The sequence below is a fragment of the Sceloporus occidentalis genome, unplaced genomic scaffold (assembly GCF_023333645.1).
Source record: "Sceloporus occidentalis isolate IW3139 unplaced genomic scaffold, rSceOcc1.0.p SCAF_7, whole genome shotgun sequence".
In the NCBI taxonomy this organism is placed as follows: domain Eukaryota; kingdom Metazoa; phylum Chordata; class Lepidosauria; order Squamata; family Phrynosomatidae; genus Sceloporus; species Sceloporus occidentalis.
Genome location: NW_028316987.1, coordinates 91,282,252 through 91,301,246, shown reverse-complemented (window position 1 = coordinate 91,301,246; position 18,995 = coordinate 91,282,252). Strand labels below are relative to the sequence as shown.

The 18,995-nt window shown below is 42.6% G+C and overlaps 2 protein-coding genes across 7 annotated transcripts in view; one reads left to right on the top strand and one right to left on the bottom strand.

The window, feature by feature from the left end:
- The window catches only part of DLEC1 (DLEC1 cilia and flagella associated protein), a 49,996-nt gene extending 41,940 nt beyond the window's left edge, over positions 1-8,056 (top strand). For 2 of the 6 annotated variants that reach the window (XM_089533678.1, XM_089533683.1), the window contains one exon: positions 2,687-2,768. The gene's annotated coding sequence lies outside the window, so the exon portion shown is untranslated. Of the gene's footprint in view, positions 1-251; positions 337-2,686; positions 2,769-7,640 lie in introns of those variants that run through there. The other 4 variants (XM_089533681.1, XM_089533682.1, XM_089533679.1 and 1 more) reach the window with 4 other exon arrangements.
- Positions 323-17,632, bottom strand: ACAA1 (acetyl-CoA acyltransferase 1). The gene is made up of 12 exons (XM_089533688.1): positions 17,343-17,632; positions 16,348-16,441; positions 15,880-15,937; positions 13,975-14,054; positions 12,932-12,974; positions 9,981-10,079; positions 9,350-9,430; positions 6,547-6,737; positions 5,725-5,904; positions 4,655-4,710; positions 2,667-2,812; positions 323-1,601 (listed from the first exon to the last, which is right to left on the bottom strand). The coding sequence occupies exons 1-12, from the start codon at positions 17,523-17,525 to the stop codon at positions 1,526-1,528; spliced, it is 1,287 nt and encodes a 428-aa protein (XP_089389814.1). The 5' UTR covers positions 17,526-17,632; the 3' UTR covers positions 323-1,525.
- Between the last annotated feature and the right edge of the window lie 1,363 nt (positions 17,633-18,995).

Sequence of the window (18,995 nt, the reverse complement as noted above, 5' to 3'; positions counted from 1 at the left end):
TCCTGTGTATTGCGTGTTGTTTAGATTGTTATTGATTTTAACTGGTTTTAATTATTAGGTATGAATGATGGATTTTTAATGATGTATTTTATTATATGGTGTAATATGGGGGATTTTCGTGGTTTAATTTTTATCTGTAAACTTTTTGTTTCACACTGTATTGTATTTCATTATTATCTTGTAAACCGCCATGATCGAAGGAATGGCGGTATATAAATAAAATCTCATTCATTCATTCATTCATTCTCCAGCCCATCAAATCATGTAAACCTTAAGGAGAATGGTAGGAACCTACTTTGTACAGAACACCAATTCTTCAGAGTTTCTCAAAGGGAACAGTTTTTAATAGGTAGGAACACAGGACATTTTAGTTCCACAGTATTTTTGTTACGAAATTAATAAATTTCTTAAAAATTAAGAAAGTAAGACTTTAAAAGACATGACATAACATTAACATTACTTATTGGAGAACCTTTACTTCAAAGTGCATCTTTAAGACATATGGGGGTATAATTAATACAGTTTAATCTACTGGCAGAAAAGACCAGTTAAGAATGTGATCAAGTATAGTGTCTTAAATCAAGCAGCAAAGCACTTGTGACTTTCCTCTTATCCAGTTGGCTCTTAAGCGTGGAGCTAGACTAGAAGTGAATCACAGGGGTTCTTGCCAGCTCTGCTATTAACTGACAAAAAAAACCATACCATTTTTTGCTTCCTTTTATATGTAAGGCTATCTATCAGTGTGTTCTTAAAGAACCTGCCTGTTATTTTTTTAATGTACTTACAAAGGCTACCTTTTAAAAAAAGGAAATACCAAGTAAAAGCTACTTGGAAGTGGGCATACAGTAGGAAGAGTGGAGCTGCAGACATCCCAGGACTGAGGGCATTGGTTGTCCACTATGTATGTTTTTCCTGGGTAATTTGTTTAGCATCTCCAAGCAGAAATCACCTGGGCAGCCCCCATCCAGATCACTTAGGATCTACACTCAAGGGAGCTATGCAAGAGTGTTTCTTATATGGAAGCATGTTCATGGGAGTTCTTTTCTGAATACACACCCATCTTAATTCCTTCAAGATCCCTACTTCCCATAAAAGCTAGTGCCATAGGCAACACAACCTACACAGACATCTGTCATGTCCTCAGCAGTTTTACATAACTTGTATTTTTAATCAGTGAGTCTTGAGTGGCCCCGACTGTTTATTACGGCTACTAACACTGGGTTAGCCTGGGCAAGCCCCTCCACTGTGGCAAGTATGATGTCACTTGAGACCCAATGCTGGAGTGCCCAGGAGCTGTGGCAGCAGCTCACATTGATGCAGGGACAAAGGCAGAGGGGCTGGAAATGGTAAAAGGCGACAAGATGGATGGCGGCCTCTGTGGGATGTGTCCCACCTGCAGGACAGTTGGATGCTGAGCAGATTTTCATTAGGCAGATTCACAGAGCCATTCATTTGCTGAGGTAATTCACATTTGCTGAAGAATTTCAGGCAATAAGACACTGGGTTGTTCCAAGAAGACTGGAATTTAGTTCCCTGGGTATTCAAATACTGCAGCAGCTCCCATGCCTGTTCCAATGCACATGGACACAATGCCATAGCCCCTGCAATGAGAGCACAAGTTAGTACAGAACTTTACTTTCATTCTAGTTTTTTTAACTTAGTCCATGCTCAGTTTTGATACGGTACTGTTTTACCAGTTAATATCCTACCACAGGTCAGAACTTGTATCACAGAACATAAAGAAAGCCACAAGTATCAAAAACTATCACTTAACTATGCTCCGGGAAACTTCAGCCTTCCTTTCCCACCACTCCCTTCAAAATGTGCTGAAAAGTTAGCACAAGAGCAGCCAAATTTAGTCCCACCCATATGGGATTCCCAAACGGTATGACGCATGAGAGCAGAACACATCCTCTGAAACTCAGATTTAATTTAAAGACTCCCATGAGCACTAAGAAGTTACCTATAGAGAGGTCCGCTACATCTGTGAAACATACTGCTGTGCCATCACAGGTGGCATCACTTTTGTGGCTCAAAAGTCTCCCCCCCCCCCCCCCGGCTGATTTTTAGGTAACTTTATTTTGCCTGAAAATAGGTCAAAACGAGCCAAAGCCACCTGCAAAACACACACAAGGTGCTAAAAATCCTTTTAATATAGCTGAAATTTGCCAAAAATATGGAAAAACGGCAGCTAAAAGTACCATCACATAATTTCTGATGTGCCTGTAATGTCCATGTATGAAAATTAGTTCTCGCTCAGTTGCCCCATCCCTGCTCTAATCCAGTCAAGGGGGGTATCCAAGAGAATGAATGATAAAAAGCAGCATGTTTGCGGTAAAATATTGTCTTAATTACATGAAGTTCATGTGTTTACAATTCAATACAGTGTTGAAGATTTGGGGAAAGTAATAGGTAGTGACTGCCCAGCTAATTTACAGACTAAGTAAGCATTCCCTAAGTAACATTTAAATATTACAACATTTAGTGTTGCTGTCAGCCAGTTAGAACATGCAGGAGATCTGATACTGAGACAGCCAAACTACTGAACAAGTTTGTCCATGTGCAATTCTTGCAACACTTTCTGAGGCTGCACAGGCACTTAGTTATGTGTTTGCTTTTGCAGCGTTAATCAAAGTTGACATTAACACAAACTATTGCACACTCACCTCTTTCCCCTACGCTTTAGTTCGTTGAGCAGTGTGACAACTTGCCGAGCCCCAGTGCAGCCCAGAGGGTGACCCAAAGCAATGGCACCACCGAGGGGATTGACCTTCTCCATGGGGATGCCAAGCTTCTCCACACAGTATACTGCCTGGAAAGACAACACCATCAAGATCATCTCCAGGAACCCATTTGAGCCAGCAGCCTCAACTTGGCACAAATGTCTGAATTAACTAGCTTCTCTCTTGACTCTTTAAAATATTATGAAATTTCATTTTAAAACAATTAAATACAATTATTGAAGTTCTCTGTTCTTTCAGTGTTTGTGCCCCATGCTAACATATGAGAGATGAACTTTAGAACAATCTGATAGCATGATCAGGAAAAAGGGTTGCCTCTTTTGTGATTCCCACCACATATAAATGCAGCAGGCCAAGGAGTTCCAAACTGGGGGGGATCAACTGCTGCTAAGGACCTCCGCACCCATCTTCATAAAGGAAGCTGGGAGCGAGGACAACCCACACTGTCTTCATCTGAAACTCCAAACACTGGAGAGATGTGGAATGGTATTCTTCCTATAGAGATGTCTGTTACATCTGTGAAACATGCTGCTGTGCCATCACAGGTGGCATCACTTTTGTGGCCCTAAAGACCCCCCCAAATAATAGTGTCCCCCCCCGACTGATTTTTAGGTAACTTTTTTTCCTGAAAATAGGTCAAAATGAGCCAAAGCAACCTGCACTGGTCACTGCTGATGCTCACAAACAACAGAACGAAGGTTAACTGGAAGCAGGACTTTCAGGTCTCAGCACACAGCTCTCTCCCCATCAAAATTCTCATGGCTGGGAAGAGCTCTTCCACCAAAATCACCCTCTTCCTCAGCATAGTGTTGCTATGGGATAGAATCCTGCTGGTGTCATACATCTGTGCAAGTGCCTCCACTCATGCCATTCTACTTTTTTGGCTGTTGTTCAAGATGCATTCAACTAATGTGTGGAAGCAGAGTTCCACAACTGTACATTTCACACGTGCCTAAATCTTATTCCAAGTCCCAACCCGGAAGAGCCATTGAATCAATTGGATTTACCTATTATTCAAGGGGTGTACTCTTAACTGGCACTAGGCAAAAGGATTCCAGCCACGTAGCTGCACATTCTTGAGCAGTGGATACATTATTTCTCAGTGCCTTCAATTTACCACTTTCTTTACTAGGACTGCAGAAAGAATAACTGAGGTTCTATACATAAGAGTGGCTGAACATAGACAGCATGGTGGAGGTTGGTTTTACACAGCAACAAAACAGCACCTGCTTAAAGTACTGGAAGCTCAGTCTGGCCAGGGAGGCTAGGACAGAAGTAAAAAAAATGCAGGAAACATGAAAGAATGGGACAAATAGAATATGGCTCTAAGTAGGTACGCTTTAAGCAGCTATCTTACATTAATGTCACAATTTACATGTGTACACCATTGCAGAATGGTGTACACATGTAAATCTTGACATTAATGTAAGATACAAGGGAGTGGAAATGAAGGACTAGAGACCAGTTATCTAGGGCAGTGATGGTGAACCTGTGGCACGCGTGCCAAAGGTGGCACTCAGAGCCCTCTCTGTGGGCACATGTGCCATCGTCTCAGCACAGAGTTGCCAGAGTTTGTTACTAGAAAGCCATAAAGACATGGCACTTTGCAATAAATAAATGGGTTTGGGGTTGCAGTTTGGGCACTCGTCCTTGAAAAGGTTCGCCATCACTGATCTAGGGCAACCAACACTGATAATCCAACCTGTCTTTGCCTAATTCTTGCATTTGGAAGACTGTATTTTATAAACTGTATATTTCAAGCACATTACAAAAAGTTATGCAACAGGGTCTTTGGCTTTTTACAAAGACGAAATCCATTTGGTGGTCTGTTACCAATATATGAGAGGAAAATTGCTCCCCCACTCCTAAGGCAATCAAGCGAAACCAAGTTCAATGAGGTGGGCAAATCTCACCTGACTAGCGAAGGCCTCATTAATTTCAAAGACATCGATATCATTAACAGTTAATCCTGCATGTCAGAAAGAGACAAGATGACATAGTAAGTTTTTCCATTAGTGTATATATCAAGCATGTGGACTGTCTAGTTTACAGGCCTAATCCAGTTTGTACATCTTTATAATTTGCCCTACCAGGCCAAACTCTCTCTCTAATCCGGTATTTGTTTTGATACAGTAACATTCCTGATATCCAGATGATTGTAAAACTGATCCTGTCTACATACAGCCACAGTGAGCAGTCACTTCTCTGTGGTGCAATGGCATGCAGATCCATTTTAATGATAATAATGATGGCAATGACAAACTATTAAAATCTATAATATAAAACTACACAGCTAAAGAAAATCTGAGTCATCAATGTAGGCAAGGGCAGATAGATTGCTATAGCATCCAAAAAAAGTAACACACATAACATGAAAGCATCTTCCAGCTCCTGTGGTTCAATGAGAATGTAAACCTTTGGAACGTAGCTGCCTTATACTGGACTGGTCATGGGACCATCTAGCCTAGCATTGGCCCCGTACAGACAAGCCAAAATAAATCTGCTTTGGATCACTTTGGAGGTTTGCTGTTTAAATGATGCATGCGTCCTAAGAGTCCGGAAGCCGCACCAAAGCCATGTTCCAGTCCTTAAAACTGGAGCACGGCTTTGACACGGCATCCGGACTCTTAGGATGCATGCATCATTTAAACAGCCTATCTCCAAAGTGACCCAAAGCAGCTTTATTTTGGCCTGTCTGTACGGGCCCATAGTTAGCAGGGCTCTTCAGACTTTTGGGCAGGATTAGCCTTAATCAGGTTGTCCTCTTGGTGGCCTCCCACTCAAGTAGTAACCACATTTGACCTGTCTTAGCTCCTGAAATCAGACTTGACTGGTTGTGTTCCGGGTGGGTGGTATGACAGGTTCAAGACTATCATAATGAGGGGCAAACAATATTATTCAAACTTTTTTCAAAAGGTGTAGTTTCACCTGATATATAACAGAAAAGTGTTATAACATCTTAAAAGCTAAGGTCAGTTCTTACCAGCTTTTTCCAGTGCTACTGGAATGGCATAGGCTGGCCCAATGCCCATAACATCAGGCGGGACTCCAACAACGGCATACGATCTCAACACACCAAGGACAGGGAGGCCCAACTGTGATGCTTTGGAGCGTTTGGCCAGGAGAACTGCAGCAGCACCATCACTAACTTGGCTGGCATTACCTATGAAAAGAAATGTCACACAGGTGACTATTTCGATTGCCCAGGGAAGTTTTCAGCATTGCTAAGTTTGCAGAAATGCAGGAAAACTGAAAGCATAGTGGAAATGGCCTGGCTACATTACTATCTGCAAATGAAGGTTGAACACAGTTAAGGGAGCTTCTATCACCTGCCTCAACTAATAATGCCAATGTCGAAGGAGCCACAGTGATAAAGCATTGCAGCCACAATGGCATAATGCCTGATGAAAGGGAAGTAAGCAGCCCTATGAGTTACTTGTTCTAGACTAATAGGGCCTAAAACTTCCTTCTTCCCATCATGAACCTTTTCAATAGAGATGCCAGGGCTTCACCTCAGGATCCTCTGCATAGAAACCACTGGGTTACTCACTCCAAATGCAAGTCATGGTTGATTTAATTACATTTTTACTATAATTTCTTGCTTTCCTGTGTTGTTGTCACGATTTAATGTCCCAATATGAACATAGCAATTCCATGAGAGACATTAAGTTGCTTTCAGTTTTACCAAGTGGCAGAATTTTCAGCATATAGGCTTCCTTGGCACAGAGTGCAAACCTCTCCTGGTGAAGTAAAATGCTCCACTGTTTTGTCTCCCAGTAATTCAATTATTGCTCCTGGTGTTTACCAGCAGTAGTAGTTCCGTTCTCCTTGAAGGCTGGCTTCAGCTTTGCCAACCCTTCAAGTGTGGTGTTTGGCCTGATCCCTTCATCCTTGAGCACAGTGATTGTTTTCTGGTTTCCCTGGTCATCAGTAAACTTGGTTGTCACAGGAATAATCTCATTTTTAAACAACCCCAACTGCTGGGCTCGAGCTGCTCTAGAAGCAAAGGATACACAGATAATTACTTTTATACAACTTTAAAAAAAAAACAATTAGAATATGACCGCACTAAGCATTGGACAAGGCCACCAAGCAAGTAGAGAGGCACAGGTGGCTTTTACAATCTCAGTGATAGACATTTTCAGGAAGTCGACCAACCAGGAATAGAAATATGGCAGGAAACCATCCCAGCAAGCTCTGCTATTGTGCAGATCATATCCAGCCCAGTGTAAAAACTCTGCTTTATTATAAAGTTTGTATGGGAAACTCCATTCAAATGAAGAGAGAATTATTCAGGAACAGTACCCTTGACTTGAAGGCACAGTAATGATAACAACAACATTAAGCAGAATGCAGCACGACTAATGCAATATAAGCTTGTGATAGAAACAGGAGTGACTCAGGATGCTCTTGTAAGGTAAAAAAGAAGCTGAGTAATAAAACTTTGTTAGAAAAGCCCCTAAAAGCCAGCTCTCATGTGCAGATGTAAGCTAGCATCCTTTATTGGGGTTGAAACCTCACAGACGTTCCTCCCCAGACAAAGGGAAAAAAGAGACTTAACTAACTTCCTGACAGAAGGGGTCAGTGACCTCTCCAAGTAAGAAGGAAGCAAAAGGCTTGAGCACACAGACTACAGACACAGAGAGATGAAACAAAGGGCAGCATTATCTAAAAGATGTAGATTCCCAGTTTGTATACAGAATGCATCCATCATCCAGGATGTCTCTTTGCATTCAGTCAAGTGACACACAGGAAGCAGTCCATGAACTTAGATGTTCTAACATCTTTTCTGAACTGCCTTGGGTCTATTTTAGAAGAAAGGAGATATAGAAATAAATATAAATAAATAAATTGCATCTTGTGGAAAATTCTGGCTAAGATTATTTGTCTTACATTTAGAATCACAGAATCGTAGAGTTGGAAGAGACCACAAGGGCCATCCAGTCCAACCTCATTCTGCCATGCAGGAAATCTCAGTCAAAGCATCCCTGACAGATGGCCATCCATTAAAGACCTCCAAAGAAGGAGACTCCACTACACTCTGAAGAAGGAGTGTGTTCCACTGTCGAACAGCCCTTACTGTCAGGAAGTTCCTAATGTTGAGGTGGAATCTCTTTTCCTGGAGCTTGCATCCATTGTTCCGGGTCCTGTTCTCTGGAGCAGCAGAAAACAAGTTTGCTCCCTCCTGAATATGCCATCCCTTCAGATATTTAAACAGGGCTATCATATCACCTCTTAACCTTCTCTTCTCCAGGCTAAACATCCCCAGCTCCCTGAATTGTTCCTCATAGGACATGGTTTGCAGATCCTTCACCATTTTAGTCGCCCTCCTTTGGACATGCTCCAGTTTCTCAATGTCCTTTTTGAATTGTGGTGCCCAGAAAATACATTTTCTGTATTACAGCCACAACTGGCACATAATATTTGCACCAAGCAGTTGTGGCACAGTATTGTACATTTCTCTATGAAAGAAACACATTTCTGGATGCAACAGCATTGTGTTTTATTATTAACTCAGCCTTTTTATAATAAAGCTTCACTTCACAGCAGCCTGAAATGTATCTTTCATACATGGGTTGCATTTCATGCTGTGGTGTTTTTTTTTTTTTGGGGGGGGGGGTTGTATTTTTGGTAAATTTGCTCCAAGAAATATAAACTAACCGGATAATGTACTACTGTTAAAGTGATATCCATACAGGCCATGGTAAACTACACATGAAATAGAGGTGCTGTGTGTTCAAGCATCTGCAACGCCAGAAGACTCAAGCCAGCAAAGCCACACAAAACATAACAATATAATTATTGATATACGAGGAAGATCCAGCAACACAGCTCACTGCTAAAGCATATGACTCACATTTAAAATGCCCCAGTCCAATCACTAGCGACTAGAAGGAAGCCTGGGAAGGGCATATCTCTGAAACCTGCTCTGGCCAGTGAGCTGGAAGGAGTGCTATAAAACAGCTTCCTGTGTTTCAGTTGTCCAGATTATGTCAGTCTTAAGCAGAAAAATCAGGTGGGAAAGTAGTGATAATGCCTTTCTCAACATGATTTGTGAGAACCCCCCCCCCAAAAAAAAAACAACACCCCACCATGAACAAGAAAGGAGGGTGTATAGGCACAGGCTCCTGTGACTGATGATGCCAGAGAAAAGACAAAGTTTGAACTCTGAATTTTCTTGGAAGAAGGCCAAGTTCTAAAGGTTAACCACTAGCCTGGCAGTAACTTCCCTTTACTTAATACACAGCAAGAAGGCACCTAACAAGCAAAGAGTTCTTGTTGTGAGCCATTATGTTGTCACCAGAGAGGAAGGACACCTAATTGTCCACAGAAAAAAAAGTACAGGGAACAGGATCTCATGAGAACAAGACAGGATGGAAGTGAAGTCTGATGGCAGCTCAACCATGTTGAGAAATGTTGGCATTCAAACTCTTAAGTCAGAAAGCTGGTCAGTCTTTGGTATTTGCACATGAGAAGCACCACAACAGTATATGAAAGGCAGAAAGCCCAGAGGAAAAACAGTTTCTAAGTGGGATTTGGTCAGGGATGAAAGAGAGCGAAACTCCATTTCGCTTCTCCAGCTCCCCAGCTATTGAACAATCACTTACTTGTGTTGGGAAGTCAAGGCAAAGGCATCTTGTTTTTCCCGGGTGACGCCATATCTTTCTGCCACATTCTCAGAAGTTATTCTGAAAAAGAAGATCAGTGCTACACAGATTAAACCGAGAGTTCAGACAATCTTTTTCTCTCCCTAACAATAATGGAAGTATGAGGCAACTCTTTCAAGTCAAGAGAGCTTGCCTCAAAGATCAGTTTAAAAATACGTGTCATTTCAAAAGGCTTTGGTCTTGCATGGTCTCCTTAGACATTTGAACTATCAAGACTTTCATTATTCAAGATTCAAAAAGTAAGTGGCAAATAAGAGAGATCCAAAAGTATAGTTACTAATTACACATAAAGCTGCTGAGTTTGCTTCACGGCTCAGAATGTGCATTACTTTCATGCAAAATGTGGACTTTTTTTGCTTTGTATATGCAGTGAGGTGTAAAATCAAACACCACCACAATGTTGACAGCAATGCAGGCGCCACTGCTAGGCTGCCAGCCTGATATTCCTCCCTGTCACTCATTACTAACTTGACTGGAAACTCAACAAGGAAAAATTACTCACAGGTGCTTGCTCAGCTGAAAGACAACACTAGAAAAGTTTCTCTGAAATATAGAGAAAGAAAATGCTTACCCCATGGGGATCAAACAATCTCTAGCATTGGCATTGTCCATCATACGGGAGCTGACATCCCCAGGGTCAGAAACACTGCGTAAAGACATGCTCTCTACTCTAAAGGGAGAACAGAAAGACAGTGAGACTTTTGTTAATGTCATTCACACAAAAGAACCACAAAAGAATTACTGTAACAAGGCACATAGCAAATGATTTTGCAACAAAGAGCTAGAAGAAACCAAAAGACTATACAGCACAAAATTCAGCTTGGTACTAAATGCCTGACTTAGCCTGCTTTGCTACCTAGAAAAATCACAACAGCTTATAATTCTGCACCTAATTTCTAGGAATAAGTCAGTCAACTGGAGTTCCTTCTTAATAGAAACATGTACAACTGAACTGTCAGTTACTTTTTCTACTCTTGGACAGCATCCAAACAATATGACAACACAAAGGTTTGTTGCTTTGTTCTGTGTTTTAAAAACTTCAATATTTGTATAATCTGGGATACAGCAATTTTCTAGTGTTTTATGAAACCTTTCTGCGTATTACATTCATTTTAAAATATTCAAGTAGTATGTTGTGCACAGAGACAACTGCAATTCCAGACTGGAAGAGACAAAAAGGCTCACACTATTCAGGAATGAACCATCACTTCTATATCTGCCAAGTCAGCAGTTCTGAATTCTACACAGTTATTGACTGTGGGCAATAAATATTTAGGCTATGGTTGCCAGGCATGTTTGTCACAGGTTAACTATAGTATTACTTTGCCTATTGTTGAAAAGTGGACCAGGTTTCTCCTAGGGCAAGCAGCACAAGGCAAGTAGCAACATTCAGTTTACATTGTGTAACAGGAATTTGGGATTAGAGTGCAGGAATTCCAGAATATCCAACCTTTGTCCTACTTTATTCTGGCAGAGGATTTGCAAATCAGGGCACAGGCTGGTGATTAATGAAGTTATAAAGTCTATGTTAAACACAGGTTGATTTTGAAAAGCTACACACCTATCCTCCCTCCCCCTCAAGTACTGGTTTAGCCACAGTAATGGATTTCAAATTCATTTGAGAAAGTAAGTGCAACTCTACTGATGTTCACCTGAGCCTCCAAAACATGGCACTTTCTTTCAAAATGCCTTGTGAAGTAGGACTGAAAAGAGACTAAGCAATGTCCTCAGTCAATTAGACTAAACCTGAGATCCAATCTCAACACACTACTCACTTGACGGCTCTGGAGCTTATTTCGGAAGGGTGAAATCTAAAGAGGGAGAGCCAATGTGGTGCAGTGTTTGCGCTTTGGACTAAGACTCTGGAGACCAAGGTTCAAATCCTAACTCAGCCATGGAAACTCACTGGGTGACATTGGGCAAGGCACACTCTCTCAGCTTCAGAGGTAAAAGGCACACCTACAACAACCAGGGCTGGGGAGTAGTGGTGATTTTGGGGTTACTCGTCCTACTCCAAAGTAAGATTTTTTTTCTTAATGTTACTCCTTCTCCTGTAGAAACCTCTTATTCCTTTACTCCTACTACCCAGCCCTGGGGGAAAGCTCCAGTTGCTTTGCAAGGCTGGGGTGGGTGAGAGTGAGTGTGTGTGTGTGTGTGTCTATTTGCCTCCCAGTCCCTTTCCCAGTGCAATATAATAAAATTGTTTTTTGGCGTTTGCATGTACAATATATAACAAGAATAAGGAGTAACAAATACATTTTGTTACGCCTTATTCCTACTCCTACAAAAACCTCTTACTCTTTTACCCCATCCTCCAACTCCCCAGTCCTGACAACAGCAAGATCTAAAAGGCATGACCACAGTATAGAGTCTGTGTGCACTCCCAGAGTCCCTCTGTTAACACCAGCATGAAGAGCAGTTCAATCCTTTTCCCTTGCTAATGTCAGTGGCACTGTGAAACCTGCCCCACTTTTACAGTCATGTATTCTTGCCAAGCACCACACAGGGATTTGTAGCTGAAGTGGAACTTTAACCCTGGACCAAGCCTCACATTGCAGTTGCACTACCTAGCCCACAATGAAGTTTGGCATGGAACAAGCCGTAAAAGTAAAACATTCACTCTGGGCAACAGGAGACACTAAAGGACTAAGTTCAAGAGCATGTTTGCAGCAATGTGACTAATTAATTTTTATCAAGTCTTGTAATTGCCTTTGAGACACAAATAGATTGCAAGAGCATCCAGATAAAGAAACCCTTAAAAAATACAGCTGAGAAACTTCACTTGCTCTATAGAATGGCTGGCAATTGGTGCCCCCCAAATTTCTTAGACGTTTATCTCTGGAGTTTATGGCTGTGGAATTTTCTGTGCAACGGTGGTCATAGGAATAACAGAGAAGGAAAGAGCTGGTGCAACTTGGCAATCATGCAATCACTTGGAAGCCATGTGAACTACAAAAAAAAAAGTGTCCTTGCTGTCATCATTAACTCCCACAACCATTAAAGAGGCAATCACCATCAATCTCTTTCCCTGCTACAGGCTGGAAAAGCCAAGAGAGTAACTCCAAGAATAGTCCTTAGTAGGTCTAAGGAGGAGTATTAATGAATTCTCAGGAGGCACCCAGTATCAAACTGACTAGAATGTAAATGCCAGCTTCACCAGCCAGCCATTTTCTGCCTGATCAAAAATGTACTTCTAAAATAGAAGGATTATTTTAGAGAATGAAAAAGTTTGGCTTTGAACTTATAATGAAATGATAAATCGAACAAAAGAGGGATTTTTCTGAGTTGTATCAATACTTTCAACACAGGTTCTGGTGATGGATCTTGTCATGTTGGGTTAACTTTCTGCACTAAAATGTCAAGGGTTTATTTAGCATTATTTCTCACTCTTGCAAAATGCCAGCAATAATGTATCCATATCAGCCAATTCACACAGAGATTTACTATGTTCTGCTTGCAAAGAATAGACAGACAGTTGCTCTTACAAAGACTAGAGTGTGACTGTGCAAAAAATGATCTTACCCACAGGCCAAACCAATGTCATACGATCCATTCCTGATGCCACCTGCAAATAAAATAAATCATAATCTAAATGGCTATACTGTTTATGGCTGATGGCATTTATTGTTCAACAACAATAAATAAGTCCATCTGCCTTGGTCCAGGCCTTGGAGGTAGAGAGGAACTGCTGGACCTCTTACTCTTTCCCTCCACCACTCCCTTCTCCTTCTGTGTCATGTCTTTTTAGATTGTAAGCCTGAGGGCAGGGAACCGTCTAATTAAATAGATTGTATGTACAGCGCTGTGTAAATTTACAGCGCTTCATAAATAAAGGTTAATAATAAGTAATAATAATAATAATCTGGAAGGCTATCATTCCTGCCCCTGAATCAGTCAAGCTGGATTCTATACACTCCTCATGCCAAAGTGTTACACAGGATTAGACATTTGGGGTGTGGGACACCTTATTTCCCCAAGAAAGCAGAACTTTGAAGAACGACTAACTCTAAACAGACTTGAGCCCTTCAGCTGTAACTCTTGAGATGAATATTCCCAGATTTCATGAGAAGAAACTTCTTAGCTCAAAGACTCTAACTACCTCTACGAATAGACATAAACAGACAAATTATACAGGAGGATCAACTCCAGAGATTTCAATCTCCACTGTTTTGCTCCAGCATCAGGCCACTTTTTCCCCCTGAAATCCCACAAATGCATTTTGTTGCAAATTTCTGATCAGCTTCAGATGAGACTTTAGAGAATCTGGACTTCTCCTTCTACAAAAGAAAGCTTTATGTAGCCATAGGTGGGAATTCATTTAACACTGAGCAGGCAATATTTGGACAGTTTCAGTTTAAAGGGGAAACTACTTCACTACTTGTGCATGCCCTTCTAGCCACCACACACCTCAATACCAGCCACCTTCACCTGGAGTTACATTAGCTCTTCAGACCTCAAATATTGCTGTAATGGAGCAAAATGGGCAAATTTCATATTAAACAGTTCTATGTTTGAATACTGATTTATCCCTTCATTTTATGAAATATAACCACTGATCTTCTTACCAGCTATATTCATTACTGCTTGCAACCCAGATGAGCATTGCCTGTTTACACATGACAAGGGTACAGTCTCTGGAATGCCACTGAAACAAGACACAAAGTACTTCATTAGCACAGAAACAGAGAGGAAACAATCCCATTGTACCTTTAGAAGGTGATGGGCTAACTAGTTCTAAATATTCCTTAGCTGGAGATAATTTAACCTTGTGTCATAATATGTCCCCATAGCAAGATGAACATGCCATGTCATTGCCCACAGAGAAGTCTGCATAGATACACTGAAGATAATGGGAAGAATCTCATGATGTGATCTGATGACAACAGTGTAAACATCATAGCCACAGCACCTGGACAGCTGCCTTAGACCAAGTCAGACTGTTGGTCCATTTGGCTCAGCATTGTTTGTGTTCTCTGACTGGTAGTCCTCCAGAACATCAGAGAAGTATTTTTTTCAGCTCTACCTGGAAATGCCAGGGGTTTGACTTCAGACCTTCTACATGCCAAGTATATCACTCTTCTGCAGCCCTTTCTAGAACTGTTAGACTCAAAGCCCAAAGTAAGTGGAGAAGCCCCATCCACCCCAAAGGTGAGGTGAAAAGTAGTGTTAGCACAGTGAACTGGTCTGCAGAATGTGACTATGATTTACCCACCACATCCTGGTTCTAATCATTTTCAAATTGCTTTCCAAAGCTACAATAAGTGATCTGGAAAATATATCCATTTACTAAGATCTATTTTAAAAAAATACCTGTTGTAGAAGTAGGGCATTGTGAGCTATATTGCCAGACCCTTGAGACATTTACAGTGGAGGTACAGTTTGCCACTTCCCTGTGTAAGTAGTCAGTACCATCTGTACCGCCTCGATCTATGGGGAGTGGTGGGTAAGAAATAAATATTATTACTATTATTATTACTACTACTATTATTATTTAGGGATCGGAACTATGTGGCCAGCCTAAGACCCCAATATGCTCCCCATCAGAATTAAAAATGGTCTCAAAATGGAGTGTTATATACTCAGATTAAATGCTTGTTCATTTTAAGGCATTTTTGGAAACAGCTATATCTTTTTTTTTAAGTCCTGAAATAGCCTCTTTCTAAAACCAGAGTAACCTTTGAATCACTTCCAGTTTTGGGAAAAATGTGTGTGTGACCCACAGATCTTCAGTGGTGTGGGAATGGAAAAGGGGGTAAGAGACCCTCTACACCTGGAGTTCCCAATCTGTGCTCCAAGAAGCCCTTAGGGCTCCGCATGCACTTCCCAGGTGCTCTGCAGCCGCTCCAGGAAAATGAAAGAAGTAAAAATTTAATGAAATTGAAGAATAAGAATATATTCTTATATATAACTAAACACCATTAACTTGTAAGACATAGGGTAGGCCTCTTAGGGACTCTGTCACAGAAATAAAGGCTCCGCAAGTCAAAAAGGTTGGGAATCCCTGCTCTAGGCCTTCACCAGCGGCCCTCACAGTATACATAGAAGACTATCTTCTTGTGCCTTCCTTTAAAAGGGTTGTTTTAAATTCATGACCCATTCTCTTTAACCCAGTTGAAGGAACATGTGGGAACTGGGGTGGGGAAAACAATACCATCCTAAATTTCATGTTCTCCTTAACATAAGCTTGGAATGATTCAGGTTAAACCTGCCATTTTGACAGCTTTGCCTGTGTAGACTTCCAAGCTCTATGTCCTTATTAATTTCTCCTCCCCTACCTTGCTTGTCAAAGCCTCGCTTATGGAAAGCCCAAGATATAGTTATTACCCAACCTCTTACCCAGCCCATAATGTATGCCTAGGTTCAGAGAATGTAGGGCAAGCTTGAAGCCTTGGTCTTGCTCAACTGCGTTTCTTAACTCAAGAGCCAGGGAACTGGTGCCAAGTCCTCAAGTGTTAAATAACAAAGTTCACCTTAGAAACTGTCCAATCCTTGCTGTTAAAGCTCCAGCACCAGGTTGAAGTACATTTCCTAAGTGCAAAGAGATGAATCCATTGTTGTTACATGCGCTTCAGAGGTAACTCAAAAGATACAAATTCCAGCAGTTCGGTATTTTCATTTTTTAAAAAATCACAACCCATTCCTTAGCCTCCAAGGGAGACCCAAATCATTCTAGCACAATGCTACCCGAATTAAAGGTTTCACCAGTGTGAAAGGGGGTGAGACAGTAGGGAAGGTGCCCACCATCACGACTTCAGCCCTCCGTTTTTGCGGAGGATCTGTTGCAGACACACAGACACTGCGAAAATGGAGACTTGCCAATATTCAAGCCCCAAAGGCCCCAAAGGCTTGAATGGGGGCATGCCTGCAAACACTGAAAATAATGGAGGTCACCCCTCCGGGTCTCAAGTCCGTGAGAACGGAAGGAGGACTGTACTCACCAACACAGATGTCTCCCAGTTTGTCAGGGCTGAGGCTGAGGTCTTTAAGGACAGCTGTCATGACTGCGGCAAGAAGCTCATCAGGTGAAGTTTCCTGGAACAAAACAGCAGGTCTTACTATTGTGACCCTCTTACTACTTGACTAGACTCCGCTGTGTAATCCTCCCAACTACAAGCATGCCTTCCAAATAACTACTTACTTAAACTCCCATTTCCTCCCCATTTTCCTTAGATATTATTTTTGACATAAAACACATTGAGAGAACTTTGTCTCAAGAAGCATCCTATGATAAGCAACAAATCCTATGGCACTTGAAAAGTTAACCAAATTAATGATATCATGAGCTGCAGTGGACTAGTTGTTGTTGTTGTTGTTGTTGTTGTGTGCCACCAAGTCCTTTTTGACTTATGGCAAACCTACCTTGGGGTTTTCTTGGCAAGTGTCTTTGGAGGGAGTGTGCCATTGCCATCCTCTGAGGCTGAGAGAGTGTGACTTGTGAACCCTGATCTCCAATATTCAAACCACTGGGCCATGCTGGCTCTCAGGGGCTGTAGCCCTTATCAGATACACAGGATGCTATCCATAATGTCAGGTAAGTTAAATACAAATAATGCAGCCGCGGCTCAATGCTATGGAATCCTGGGATTTGTAGTTTTGTGAGATGTTTAGCCTTCTCTGTCAGAGAGCTCTGAGGCCACAGCAAACTACGAATCCCGTGACTGCATCATCATAGGATGGAGTCAGGGCAGGGAAAGTGGTGCCAAGGCAGATTAAAGGGGGAAATCATGACTAACATTCTTTGAAAAGAAGGTTTTTGGGGGAAGGAATGGAAATGGACCGTTGGCTTCGAGATTCAGGAGAGATTACAACTGGGAGAAGGGGAAGAATTATTCCTTGACAAATTGTAGAACAGTATAAGGATCGCCTCATAGAAGAGAGAGAGAGAGCCTTCCTGGAGGATTGTGGGAGTCGTAGTCCCGCTGCCTCTGTCTACCTTGAAGCCGCCCCGCTTGCCCTTGCCGATGGGGGTCCTCCGCCCGTGGACCACCACCACGTCCTCCGCGCTGGAAGAAGACGACGCCGAGCGGGAGAGGCCCGAGAAGCCGAGGCAGGGCCTGGCCTGCGGAGGCCCCGCGGAGCCCGACAGGTGCCCCAGAACCACCTTCATCCGCTGCATCTTCGGCGCTGACTGAGTTCGCTCGACGCGCTCTGACTGGAAATACAGCCCCGCGGAGCCACGCCCCTCTCCCCCTCAGGCTCCGCCGGCGCCATCTTGGTAGAGGCAGACAGGCAGGTAAAGCAATACCTCACAAGGCCACGCCCCTTTCCCCTCAAGCTCCGACGGCGCCATCTTGGTAGAGCAATACCCCGCAAGGCCACGCCCCCGCTCCTCAGGAGCCATCTTGGTAGAGGCAAAGAGGCTTGTAGAGCAATACGCCTCAGGGCCACGCCCCCTCCCCTCTACCATCTTGGTAGAGGAAGAGAGACTGGTAAAGCAATACCCCGCAAGGCCACGCCCCCTCTTCTCAGGCTCCGCCTGCGCGATCTTGGTTGAGGCAAAGAGACTTATAGAGCAATATGCCTCAGGGCCACGCCCCCTCCCCCACTACCATCTTGGTGGAGGCAGAGAGACTGGTAAAGCAATACCCCCAAGGCCACGCCCCCTCGCCCCTCAGGCTCCGCCGGCGCCATCTTGTCATAAACTGGTGAAGCAAGTAGCGCATAGAGATAAGAAAATGTAGAAAAGCCACGCCCCTCTTTATCCGGGTTACGCAGGCGCCATTTTGCCAGAAGAAGCACAAAGGCTGGTAAAAGCAAGGAGCCCATAGAGATAGTAAAGAAAAAGGTATAGAGAGAAGGCGAGGGGAAAAACATCTCCACTCCTCCTCACTCAGCCTCAGAGAGAGGAAGAAGTCTTAAAGACTCCCAGCTTCATAAAGCCACTGACTGAACAGACTAGAAATCTGGGCCAAAGTTAACAAAATGAAATTCAACAGGGAGAAATGTAAAGTAATGCACTTAGGGCAGAAAAGTGAAATGCACAATTTCATATGATGGGGGACACCTGGCTGAACAAGAGACTTATATGATGAGTGAAAGGGATTGGAGTCCAAGTAGAACACAAGCGGAACATGAGTCAACGGTGTGATGCGGCAGCTAACAAGGCCAATGTGATTTTAGGCTGCGTCAATAGAAGTACAGTATAGTGTCTAGATCAAGAGAAGTAATAGTGCCACTCCATTCTGCTTTCGTCAGGCCTCACCTGGAATGTTGTGTCCAGTTCTGGGTGCCACAATTTAAAAAGGATGCTGAAAAACTGGAGCCATGTGTTCAAAGGAGGGCAACCAAAATGGTGAAGGGTCTGGAAACCATGAATCCCTATGAGGAACAATTCAGGGAGCTGGGGATGTTTAGCCTGGAGAAGAGAAGGTTAAGAGGTGATATGACAGCCCTCTTTAAATATTTGAAGGGATGTCATATTGAGGAGGGAGCAAGCTTGTTTTCTGCTGCTCCAGAGACTAGGACCCATTGGAGCAATGGATGCAAACTGCAGGAAAAGAGATTCCAGCTCAACATTAGGAGGAACTTCCTGAGAGTAAGGGCTGTTTGACAGTGGAACATACTCCCTTTGAAATTGTGGTGGAGT